This window comes from Ipomoea triloba, chromosome 5, assembly GCF_003576645.1.
Source record: "Ipomoea triloba cultivar NCNSP0323 chromosome 5, ASM357664v1".
NCBI lineage: Eukaryota > Viridiplantae > Streptophyta > Magnoliopsida > Solanales > Convolvulaceae > Ipomoea > Ipomoea triloba.
In genome coordinates, this window is record NC_044920.1 from 20,315,611 (window position 1) to 20,329,437 (window position 13,827).

The 13,827-nt window shown below is 27.0% G+C and overlaps 1 protein-coding gene across 1 annotated transcript in view; it reads left to right on the forward strand.

Moving 5' to 3' along the window:
* The window catches only part of LOC116019021 (low affinity sulfate transporter 3-like), a 5,682-nt gene extending 4,948 nt beyond the window's left edge, over positions 1-734 (forward strand). Inside the window, exons 10-12 of the mRNA XM_031259087.1 lie at positions 77-153; positions 285-361; positions 457-734. Of these exons, the coding sequence (XP_031114947.1) occupies positions 77-153; positions 285-361; positions 457-606 (304 nt within the window). The 3' untranslated portion in view covers positions 607-734. The remainder of the gene's footprint in view (positions 1-76; positions 154-284; positions 362-456) is intronic.
* Positions 735-13,827: the final 13,093 nt, after the last annotated feature.

Below are 13,827 nucleotides of genomic sequence, written 5' to 3' on the forward strand. Positions count from 1 at the left end.
AAAAAAAAAAAAAAAAAAAAAAAAAAAACAATAATAGTAAAATAAAATAAGTTAAAATTTTGTTCCTTTGATGTAGGTTGTTGAAGTGGGTTGAAAAAGCTAATGCCTCAGAGAATGCCCAGACTGTAAGGGTATTGATCTTAGACATGTCTAGTAAGTTTGCTTTCACTAATTATATGAAATATTATTATTATTATTATTATTATTATTATTATTATTATTATTAAAAATTCCAAATGTTTAACGATATTATATGATAATAATTGTAAACTTTATGTGTTCAGATGTAACCAATACAGATACATCCGGAATTGTTGTGTTAGAAGAATTGTATAAGAAATTGGCTTCACAAAACACACAAGTGAGTCGATCTCTCATATTGACATAAGATATTATTACATGTTAATGCAAATCAAATCACTTAGTGATACTAATTAACAATTTTTATTATTGCAGTTAGCTATTGCCGGGCCAAGGTGGAAGGTGATTGAAAAATTAAAGAAAGCCAAAATTGTAGATAAACTTGGGCGAGGGTGTTTTTTTCTAACTATCGGCGACGCTGTCGCCGCTTGCCTGGATTTTAAAATGATTACTCATCACGTTTGATGAAAACAGTAATACTATTCATTTCTTTAAAAACTTTTCTCATAATTTTCTTTCCTGATATGTCACTGTAATAATTATAAGCGGTATCATAAGGAAATTTAAGAGGAAAAATTTAAAGAGATCAAAAAGAAAATTACTCCGTATTTTTGAAATATGATTATAACATTTTGTGTAATATTTTTCATCCTAAATTTGTATGTAAAAAGAAACAAAAAAAAAAAAAAAAAAACCTTTTTGGTCCGCCCTTACATAATTCTTGAGTTATACTTGAATTGGTGGTATAGAACTGTGGGGTCAACTTGACAATGATTGGCCATTTAGCATGACTTTTAGAATAATTGATTCACTCCAAGTTCCAACATCAAGTTGAATTACGACTATATTACAAATTGGGCCAAGCCATCATTTCTGGCCCACATATCAAGTCGACAATCATTATTGCATGGACCATAAATAAAAAGTACATTTTTAATATACTAAAAATAAATTATTTTTGTACATAAAGTACATTATTTTAGGGTACATTATTTTTGTACTGAAGGTACATTATTTTATTGTACTATAAAATAATGTACCTTTAGTACAAAAATAATGTACTTTCAATACAAAAATAATGTACCTTATGTTCATGGTTCACACACCTATGTGAACCATGGTCCACACAATAATTTGCCTCAAGTCAATTGTTTTTTTTTTTTTTCACACGACATGCATTTTCCTCTCTATTATTTCTTCATTAACTACATTCCTGCAACACACATTTTTATAATTTATGAAATACATTATTTTAGAACATAAAATACATTATTATAACTCATAAAATATATTATCTTAACTTAGAAGGTTCATTATTCTAATACATAAATTAAAGTACATTATTCTAACTCATAATATCCATTATCTAAGCACATGATAGTCAATTCATCAATACCGAGAGCTTACTAGAGATACATTTTTATCATTCATAAAATACATTATTATAAACCATGGACAATTGCAATACTTACTAAAGGTACATTATTCAAACCAATAATGGACAGCTCGTGAATACTAAATTAAAAAACTTACCCAACATACATTTTTATAACTCATAAAGTATATTATCTTACCCCAGAACTCCAGAAGGTTCACTATTCTAACACATAAACGGCTGAGCAAACGTCGTTATTGACTAACGGAATATTTTTAACATCAAAATGACGTCGTTTTTAACCGTGGTTGTAACACCCCTAACTCACAGGCTGAGATAAAGGCAATAAACTTAAGAAAATGCTAGAGATATCTCAACACTTAAAAAAATGAAATGCGAAAGCGAAACTATATTATAGCGGGGTGTTACGCCATATCTAAGTTCAACCACAACCTAGATGCTAAGGCTAGTTCCGCATAGTCAAATAATCCTCAAACTGAAACATAATAAATCCATTATTACACCCAACCAAGTTCTAAGGCACGCAGGTCCAAATGTCTAAACATCAAACTACTAAGATAGAACATAAAAGATGAATAGAACGATAAACTAGCGCGCTCACGTACCGGTTCTACTCCATACTTGGAAAACATTTAATAAAACATTAACAAAAAAATGCTAAGTAATACTCCATTCACACTCGTAAGGATACATAGATGTATCATAGTGTTGTAAATAGGTTTTACTCACGCATATAGAATATATGGCAACGAAATCATCATTGTTTAAATATCATAAGACTCAACAATAAATAGGCTGAATGGATCATAAACCAAAGACATCTCAACAAGCTCAATATCAAGGAATGAATCCACAAGACCAAAATTCAATAACAAGACACTCAAATAAGGTACAACCTCAATTGAACAACAATTAAGGTAACCAACCAACCAATAGACTCAAATTACTCAACATAGAGTGACACAACCAAGAATACAAAATATGCTTAAGAATCATAACACTCAGAATGAACCTTAGGAATCAAATATAGAATGACAAAGTACTAGATATCAGAAATAGACATTGGAACAACAACGAACTATAACTGACGGTACAAGCTGGCGGACTACAATGCACCACCACACTGGACCGCTAGAAGCAACGGAGCAGCCTCACGAGCCACACCACTCCGCCACACCACACCACCTTTGCCCTTGCGGATCAGCTTCGAGGGACACATTATACTGCTAGTCCGCACCGCAAGAACAACAACAACGCACAGAATCTCAGACTCTGAACAGTATACACGATAGACACAGTAGCTCATTCCAATACCCATAATATGATCAGAATATACATCTCAGAGGTCAAATAACACATGGAATCCCTCAAAATAACAACAATCATACCAAGAATCAAGAATAACCAACATAATCCAAGAATACACAAGCTAAGCTCAAGAATCAAAGCAATACTCAAGCTATTTTAAGGAATAATTCTCAGGATTCCAAATACACCAAATACACATACATAAGAGAGTGAAAATATATAGGTTTTGTGAGACATGGAGTGTTACCTTTCAAGCTAGCTATCCAACTAAAACCTCCAAGAACTCAACCTAGCAAGCCACCACCTCCTTGATCATCATGATCTTTCTTGAAGAACAATAAAAGAAGGATCTTTGCTTGAATCTTGAAGATGGAATAATGATCGATTTTTGAAGGAGAAATGGCGTGAGAGAGGAGTAGGGAAGAGAGAGAGAGTGTGTGATCTCTAGATAAGGCTAAGTCTTGAATATATACTTCAATACAAAGTGAAGAAGAAAGATTAAAATATTTGATTTGACATTTTTCCCCTCAATTTTAACACCTATTTAACATTGATTTAACAGAAGGACCAAAATTGATACAAAATCAATAGTTAAGGGACCAACTTTGGTAAAATTAAAAGCCGAGGACCAAAATTGGTACAAAATCAATAGTTAAGGAACCAACTTTGGTAAAATTAAAAGTCGAGGACCAAAATTGGTACAAAATCAATAGTTAAGGGACCAACTTTTGTAAAATTAAAAGTCGAGGACAAAAATTGGTAAAACTCAATAGTCGAAGGACCATTTTTGGAATTAACTCTATTCTTAATAATTAAATTTTTACCAAAGATATATTCTATAATTAAATTTTTTCCCCAATTCGATATTCTATAAATTGGGGCTTGCCTACTTCATTTCAATCAAACAAGTGAGAGAATTACCTCCGCGCTTTCTTTTCAAATCACTGGGCATTCCAATGGCGGCGTCTTCTACACCTTCTTGGTATCTGATATTTTTCTCTTTACCTGATTTTCATAGATTTAGTTATTTGAACAAAAGTCATTTTCCCAAAATTTTATAATTTTTCTTTGGAGATTTATAGTGCTTAATTTTGTACTTTGTCTAGTTGTACCTTTATACAAATATAAAGAGAAATTGTATGATTTCTCCAAGTGTGCTATGAAATGTCCGATTCGTATAGAATATATTTCTTTATGTTAAACGAAAAAAAATTACTTGTTCGACCATCATTACTTGTTGCCAGGGGACATTTGGTGTCTAATAATAATGAAGATTGCGGAGACAACCATCAATTAACTCCGCCCTCATCTTTCCAAGTATGATGTTTTAAACTTTATTCACTTTTATATTAATTGTTCACTTTTTCTATGTTTGAATTTATCATGCTTTATGTTTATTTAATACTTTTAAATAAAAATTAATGATAAATTTGTGTAGAGCGTTTGGCATTCACATTCCTTTGAGTCTCATCAATTTCAACAAGCTTTACCAATGACTGATCAGTTGAATTCTGTAAACTTATATTCAACATTTCAGTCGGAATCATCAAGGTATATATGTTTTGTTTTCTCTTTACATAAATATTTTGTATCCTTGATCTATTGATGATGAGGCTTGATTTCAATTGTAATATATGTTTATGCTAAGAATATTTATGTTATATCTAAGTAAAATTAATTTCTATAATTTTCTTTTGTGTAACTTGGGTTGTTAGGTGGTTAGGGTTTACAATAATTGATAAGATTGATGTTAAACAATTTTTTTTTGATCTAAGGAGCTGAGGTTAATATGTGGTCATTCTTTTATATGATATATTTTTTTACACATCTAAGAAGGTTAATCTGTGATCATACTTTTATATGATATTTTATGCACATGTTGTTTAATCACAAAATCTTGCATATATCTTTTTGTGCTTGATGCTATCATGATTCAACATGGGATGTGCTATCACTAAAAAATGACTAAATTGGACATGAGTTGATCTAGCATGATATGGTTGCAAAATTTATCAATTGATAGATTTCACCCAATTAGATATAATTACTTGAATTTTGGTTTAAAACTAAATGGATAACCTTCATAATCATGTTATCATTAGAAAGAAATTGAGGGTTTGTGAATTGAAATACCATTTCTATCCACGTACTTTTCTATCTACTGATGTAATAGGTTTTGACAGTAATAAATTAGTAATTTCTTAGAGGCAATAATTTCTATCTATCCAAAAAATGGACTCAAAAAACAGAAGGACAATTTAAGGGCCTTGTAGAAATTAAACTTTTCCTTTATTACCCAAGAAATGGACAAAAACAATTTGACTTTTATTACATGTATTCTCTAATTCCCTTACTTTTACTCCCTGATATGGTAGGCAATGATAAGCTATTGTTATTATGTGAGTCCCAAAAGGAATGTCTACAGCAAAAATTTAAGTGTGTGAGTAAAATTTGGTAGTGAACATACTAATTTTCAAACATTTTGTTAGTAAACTTCTATTGATAGTGTTAATGACCTTGTAGTCTAGTGGCTCGAAGTGACTCCCCGGATAAGATGTCAAGCTTCTATTTCTCTTTTTATAGATTTAAAAGGTAAAAAATTTTCAATTTTTGTCTGCCATTTCCTGCCTTCAATTTCAAATTTCCATCCACTCATCAAGTAGCTAGGCATAAACATTACATTTTTCCAACCCAAAACATTTTCCATTCAAAAAAAAAATGTTTCCATTCCACCAGTAAAATAGTCGATGAAAATCTCCATCTATTCATATATGCATTTGAGAAAGTTCATATATTCATAATATTGTATGTAAAATTAATAAGGTGATGACCCTCTCAAGAAATTATACTATAGTTTGAAAATTTTATATTAACTTAATACACTATAAATAAAATTCTTAAAACTAAAATGTTATATGAGTTTTAAGATTACTAAAATATCAACGAGTAAAGGTATGTATGTATGTATAGAAATGAATATTGTATATATCACTATTTTAAAAGAAATTATATATTTTGAAACATTTGTCATTTGTTGTATGTCAGGGTTGTGGCTAACTCTGCATTTGGAATCCCTAATCCTTTGCAGTTGCCTATAACTTCCCAGGTTGATTACTTTTCTTAAATAAATTTATTTATTGATTTATTTCTTTTTTAAAAATTTCTGGTCTTTTAAATTAAATTTTGTAAACTCTATGTAGGGGCAGCTAATTAACACAACCACAATGCAGCCATATATGAATCCTTACTCTACAATGATTGGATCTAGCTATATTTCCCCTCCAAGGTACACTATCTTATTATTATTATTATTATTATTATTATTATTATTATTATTATTATGTACAAATTTTTAGTAAAATTGTAGGTAACATAAAATATTGGATTTTGTTTTGAATTTCAGGCCTTCGTTGAGCTCTTTGAGTGAAGAATCAAATAACATTAATTTAAATATGACGCCTCCACTGACGGTATATATATTATTTCCTGCTTCATATTATTATTTGTTCTTAGTTTTATAAAATTATTTTTAACAGTTTTTATTTTTATTTTTGAAATTTTAAGCCTTCAACAATGCCACCAATGGATAGTCTGCCTGCTGGCTTGTTTCCTACTGTACGTATATGACTGTTAAATAACACTCATTTGACACTTACAATCAATATTTATGTAGCATATATTAAATAGATTTTCCAATTAGGTGTGTTTGAAAACTCAGAAAATGATTTCTGAAAATTAGTTTTCGGATTTTCAGTGTTTAGATGTGTCTGGAAAATCAAGTCAACAGAAATCACTTTTCGTTGACTTGGAAAAATAGGGTTATTTTGGAGGAAAATGACTTTCCAACAATGACAACGTTAGTTTCTGGCAGAAACCATAGGTCTGGTTTTCGGCGAAAATCAGTATTGTCAACAAAAACATCTGAAGTCATCAATTTTGGATGATATATATTTTATTTACTGATTTATTTCTTCTTTTTTTTTTAAATAAATTAAACTCTAAATCTGAAATATATGTAGGGGCAGCAAATTAACCAAACCCCAATGCACCCATTTATGTTCCAGCACCTTGACTCTTACTCTACAATGGCTGAATATGTCCCCCGTCAAAGGTACTCTTATCTTATTATTATTGTTGTTGTTGTTGTTTTCTGTACAAATTTTTATTAATAAAATTGTTGGTAACAGAGAATATTGGATTTTGTTTTGAATTCTAGGGCTTCTTTGTTCAATGTTATTAATCCAAACATAATACATCCATCACAGTATATTACTACAAACGCAAGACCTCCACTGATGGTATATTTTTCCCTGCTTTATTATTTTGATATAAGACTCTATTACAATATAGTATCTGTGTTTATATATACTTTTCTAAATCTGTTGAAACACAAAGAAAAGAGTTAATGTTCGAACCTGTGACTTTCCATTTAGGAGAACCACAGTTATACCGCTTGACCACAAAATCTTTGCCTCCTTGTTTTATTATTATTTGTTCTTAAGGTTTTATAAAATTATTCTTAACAGTTCTATTTTTATTTTTAAACTTCTAAGAATTCGACAATGTCCCCAACGGATAGACCACCAGGCTTGTGTCCTATTGTATATTCTGTTAAATAACACTCATTTGACACTTCCTATAAATATTTATGTAATATATATGAAACTAATAGATTTTTCAATTATTGTCAATAGAAACATCTGAAGTCATAAATTTTGGATGATATATGTATATATTTTGGTCTAATGTCTAAATCATGTTTATTTATGGTTTTATGAAGGAGCGTAATTTTGGACTAGTTAATAATATGCGTACATCTCAAGGGCTAGGACGTGCATCTCGAGGACTAGGGCGTGCATCTCGAGGAAGAAGTGCAATTCGCACTACAAGGGTAACTTTAGTTATCCAGATATATGTAAATATCTAGTGTTTTATAATGTTTTTTTTTATTACATTGCTATTTTTTAACCAAAGAAATACAAAAGAAAATACAAAAGAAAAAAAAAAAAGAAAATTTAGTCATTTGTTGCTTTTTCCTTTATTTTTTTTTTCTATACCTATAGATTGATAATATGACTAAAATGTTTTCTCCTTTTACATTTGTAAGAATTTGTTTAATAAATACCAATCTATTTATACATACTCATATTCTTATATATTAAGTTCTATGTGCATCACTACTATATATCGAATAGCTTGTGTAGTTCTTGTGTTCTACTCTATTGTTTGTAAATAAATTATGTATATAATTGTCAACTATTATGTAGTATATTATGAAGGCACATCTGTTATCATTCTAAATGGACGATCAAAAAGATACAATCTTAGAAAGAATTGATTCGAGAAAACGAAACTAAAAATTGCAGGGCCGCCGTCGCGGGAATCGCGGGAGAAGATCCTCTCAAACAGTACTGGCTGGCTCATCCTCCCGCTCTGGGGTATGTCCTCTAAATTAACCCTTCCAATATTATTAAATTTTGTTATCAAGAAACATTTTTATCAATAGTTTTTTTTTTAATTTAAAACTATTTTTGCACTAAGCATTGTCCATACGATCGAGTAGCTTATAATATTTTATTATATATTTTTTTTAAAAAAGGCTGAAACTAATGCTAATGAGGAGAGGCCAGTAGGAAATATGCAGTCCCAGCAGTTTCAATCTCCCAACGCTCCAAACATAGCTTCACCAGCATGGACTCCCGGTCAATCATTGTACGTTCAACATCTATTTATAATTCATTTAATTTCTATGTATTATCTTTATTTTTTGGGAAATTATTGACTAACCTACTGAAACACAAAAAGTTAATATTGTTTACACTGAGGCTCAAGCCTAGTTTTATTAAGTTAATTTATGATAGATTTTTTAACCTTTTAGGTTAAATTGATATATGCATGTTATAACACAACATTGAATTGTTTAATAAATTGTTTTTTGTATAAGTTTATGGATTATAACATGTTTAACATGTTATGTTCATGTCAAAGAGATATTTTGTGATACATATGTCTCAACACAAGATGAATATAATGCATGTTAATTAATATGGCATGACCTATTTTAAGTTAATTGGGATAATAGATTAAGGAACATTTGGTTTAAGTTATGTGTTCAAAATCTCATATTAGTCTTTTTTGGTTTGTAAATGTGCAAGATGCGTGCTGAAAAGTAATGTGAGATTTTTAAGAATGATTTTGTTATTAGTATTATTATTATTTTATTACATTTATCCAGTGGTGTCTTTAATGTGTTTTACCTCTTTTAAAGTGCGTGTGTATATATATATATATTTCACAATTGTAAAATTACCTTGTGTAGGCCCGTTATGAATGGTCCGTATGATCCCAGATACATGGATTTTAGCTTGCCAATTGATCCTCACCTCAGAGCCTTGGTGTTAAATCCAAGTTTCTTAAGTGGTAATAATTTTATTTGTATATTTTAATTTTCACATATTTTTACATATAATTGACTTGATTTTATTTATATCTTGATATCAAATCATTATAAAAGTGGTTATATATACTCTCTGCATTCTATTTTATTTGACTTATTTTACTTTTTAACTAGGGTCAAATTGACTTAACTTTGAAGACAACTTTGTTATATGTTTTCCCTGTTTGCTCTAACAAAGCATAAGATACAATAATGTATAACTGTATAAGTATAATCGTTTCTATTTTAGAGATCGAGTATAACTCAGATCGAAATGTCATAATAAAAAGTAAAAACTCTCACATTTTTCATATACATTGCTAATATTTAATTTCTATTTTTACTATCTTCAAAAAAAAAAAAATTTCTATTTTTACTTAAAAGTGTTTACTTATATGTAATTTGTTTATGAAGGTGCAGGCCAAGCCAATCAGAATCAGGAATAATTACTGATCATCATTAATGAGGAATTGAAGCATTGCAGAATAAAATTTCCTTTTGAATCAAATTTATATTTGGATTTACTTTGTCAGGAAACATATTTAGTTTGGATTATTTGCAGTATTTCGTTTGTTTTTACTAAAACTTTGTTAAATATTTCTGTTATGGCATGAATAAGGACGAACCAGGTGCATGTTGCTACATGCACCAAATACATTCCAATTTGCTTTTTTCTGTTTCAACCTACATTTATTTTTCTTTTTTTTTTACATACAAAATTAATGCATAAAATATATCATTAAAAAACTATAATTTAGATGTATTAAATGATGCCAAAGATCTTGTGGTCAAGTGGCACCCGGTGTCCCGATTAACACTCTCCTATGGAACAACTGTTGACTCGTTGTGCCCCAGAGACTACATTGTAACATAGTCAGTAGTACTAAAAAAGAAAGATGTATTAAATGACACTCATTTTAATAATTTTTTTGAAAATAAATCTATAGGTACATAAAATCATTACTTTAGTATAATGTTTAAGTACATAAAGTTTTATTTTTATGAACATATAAGAATATTATATTATTATAAATCAACTATAGAATGAAATAGTGAATGAAAATGCATAAGATGTACATTTAGTTTAGTATCTATGTACATTAAGGATTAGGCTTATGGATGTATAGAATAAATATTATAAACATAGTATATGATCAATGTTATTACTTACTAGATATTGATGCATTTGTAGTATAATGTTTATCTACATTAAGTTTTGTTTTTATGAACATATAGAATGAACAACATTATGAACCTAACTATCATAAAATTAATGAAAATACATTTTATGTACATTTAGTTTGGTATTTATGTACATTAAGGTTTATGTTCATGGACATATAGAGCAAATATGAACATAGTATAGAATGAATGTTATTAAACATGCATGATGCTATGTAGTATAATGTTTATATACATTAAGTTTTATTTCTATAAACATATAGAATGAACATTGTGAATTTATATTATAGAGTGAATAGAAATACATATGATATGATGTACATTTAATTTAGTATTTATGTAAATTAAGGTTTAGATTTATGAACATATAAAACAACTTAATATAGGATAATGTTATTAAATATAATGCACTAGTTGACATTTAATATAAAACGACGTCATTTGGAACTAGGTTCACCATGCAGTGGGGACCTTGATCCATGATATAATTTACGCTCAACCAATAGTTATACCATGGACCCAGGTCCACCTTGCAACAATATAAATAATAACTAATAGAATTATATAGAAATTATTCAATTTTAAAATTTTTGAATTGAAATTTAAAAAATAAAAAATAAATTTGAAAATATCTATAATGCAAAATATTAAATTAAATAGAAGATTTCAATTCTATCTAATTAGAATAAATAAAATTTGACATATTTATTTTAGATAAGAATTTTTATTTCACCTTTTAATAGAATATAGATTTTTTTCATTTAGTATAAATTCTACTAGTATTTTTGCCCGTGCGTTTCACGGAATGAATTTTCTATAATATGTTAAGAATATTTAGATCGATATATAAAAATGTAAATTATAATATCGAATATTATATAGTGCAATTGATCGATTATGTTTTCTGATGTTATCATTGCTTGAATTTGAGCAAATAATTGCCAAATTAATAGCCAATGTGTATATATATGCATCCGGTGCTGAAACTTTAGACATTTTATATATCAATGTTTATGAGTTGTATTAATTAGGCTAATTATCTCGTTGTCTAGCAATTCAGCTATAGAAATTATTTATACGGATGATATATTTTCTATGTAAATATATAACAATTTTATCATCTTTGTATAAAAAGAAAACATAATAGTATATCAATGTAATTTTTTTGAATTACACATTATTGAAAATCTTTTTATAGACGACATTGATAGTATATTATATATTGTTATTGTAAATTTTTATACTTATTTTAATTTACATCACTAATGAAGAAAATTATCTAGAATTATAGCTTTTTAGTGCTTTATTTCATAATTACTGAAGTAAAATATCCAAAACTTTAGTACTTCATGGATTATAAGACATTTCTAAAGCAGGTATGTATAGATTAGTTTTTTTTTTTTAAATGTATAAATCATATAGTAATATTTTTTTGAATACTATAATATACATCATATAGTAATTTGATTGTTAGAATTTTTTTTTGAATATTATCATGAGAGGAATTTAATTACGTACATTAACATAATATAGTAAATTTTTTTGAATACTATAATATACATCATTTAGTAATTTGATTGTTGGAATTTTTATTTTTTGAATATTATCATGAGAGGAATTTAATTACGTACATTAACACAATATAGTAAAATTTTTTGGAATACTATAATATACATCATATAGTAATTTGATTGTTGGAATTTTTTTTTGAATATTATCATGAGAGGAATTTAATTACGTACATTAACATAATATAGTAATATTTTTTTGGAATACTATAATATACATCATATAGTAATNTATATTTTCTATGTAAATATATAACAATTTTATCATCTTTGTATAAAAAGAAAACATAATAGTATATCAATGTAATTTTTTTGAATTACACATTATTGAAAATCTTTTTATAGACGACATTGATAGTATATTATATATTGTTATTGTAAATTTTTATACTTATTTTAATTTACATCACTAATGAAGAAAATTATCTAGAATTATAGCTTTTTAGTGCTTTATTTCAAGAAAATTATCTAGAATTATAGCTTTTTAGTGCTTTATTTCATAATTACTGAAGTAAAATATCCAAAACTTTAGTACTTCATGGATTATAAGACATTTCTAAAGCAGGTATGTATAGATTAGTTTTTTTTTTTTAAATGTATAAATCATATAGTAATATTTTTTTGAATACTATAATATACATCATATAGTAATTTGATTGTTAGAATTTTTTTTTGAATATTATCATGAGAGGAATTTAATTACGTACATTAACATAATATAGTAAATTTTTTTGAATACTATAATATACATCATTTAGTAATTTGATTGTTGGAATTTTTATTTTTTGAATATTATCATGAGAGGAATTTAATTACGTACATTAACACAATATAGTAAAATTTTTTGGAATACTATAATATACATCATATAGTAATTTGATTGTTGGAATTTTTTTTTGAATATTATCATGAGAGGAATTTAATTACGTACATTAACATAATATAGTAATATTTTTTTGGAATACTATAATATACATCATATAGTAATATATATATAGTAATATATATATATATATATATATATATATATATATATTAAAAATACGCAAGATTAAAATATTTTGAACCATAATTGAATTGCATGGTATAATAACTATAATTTTGTTTAATAATTATTACTTTCCGTACATGAATGTAATTGAATAAAATATTTCATTAATTTCCATATATAATAAGGAATGGAATCATATTTTGAATAGTTTGTCAATTTTAACCATAAATAAGAAATGATAAGGAAGTCTAGAATTTCTGATAAGGAATTATTATATAATATTATGCTGACCGATTTCAAATTTTTTGGACTAAAATGAGCGGGAAAGCTAGCATTTCTGTTTATATATATATATATATATATATATATATATATATATATATATATATATATATATATATAGATTACCGTTAAATTTCCATGTTATTATATAATCGTCCTAAAAAGGATAAAAATCTATATATATAGTAATATATTTATGGAAAATATTATAGCAAATACCAACGAAATTGTATTTTGCAATAAAATTTCCTTTTATGTGCATGAAAAGATGGAAAAAGAACTATTTCAATTACTATAATTTAAATATAGAATTAAAAAAATATTTCCAAATTTGAATCAAAATGAAATTATTTCAATTTTAGTTTTTTTGATTTGAAATTGCAAACAAATAATAAAATAAAATTAAAATATCTATAATATTAAATTAAATAGAAGATTTCAATTCTATCTAATTACAATAATAAATTTGACATATTTATTTTGAATATTTTTCTATTTGAATAGAATATATAAAAAAAATTAT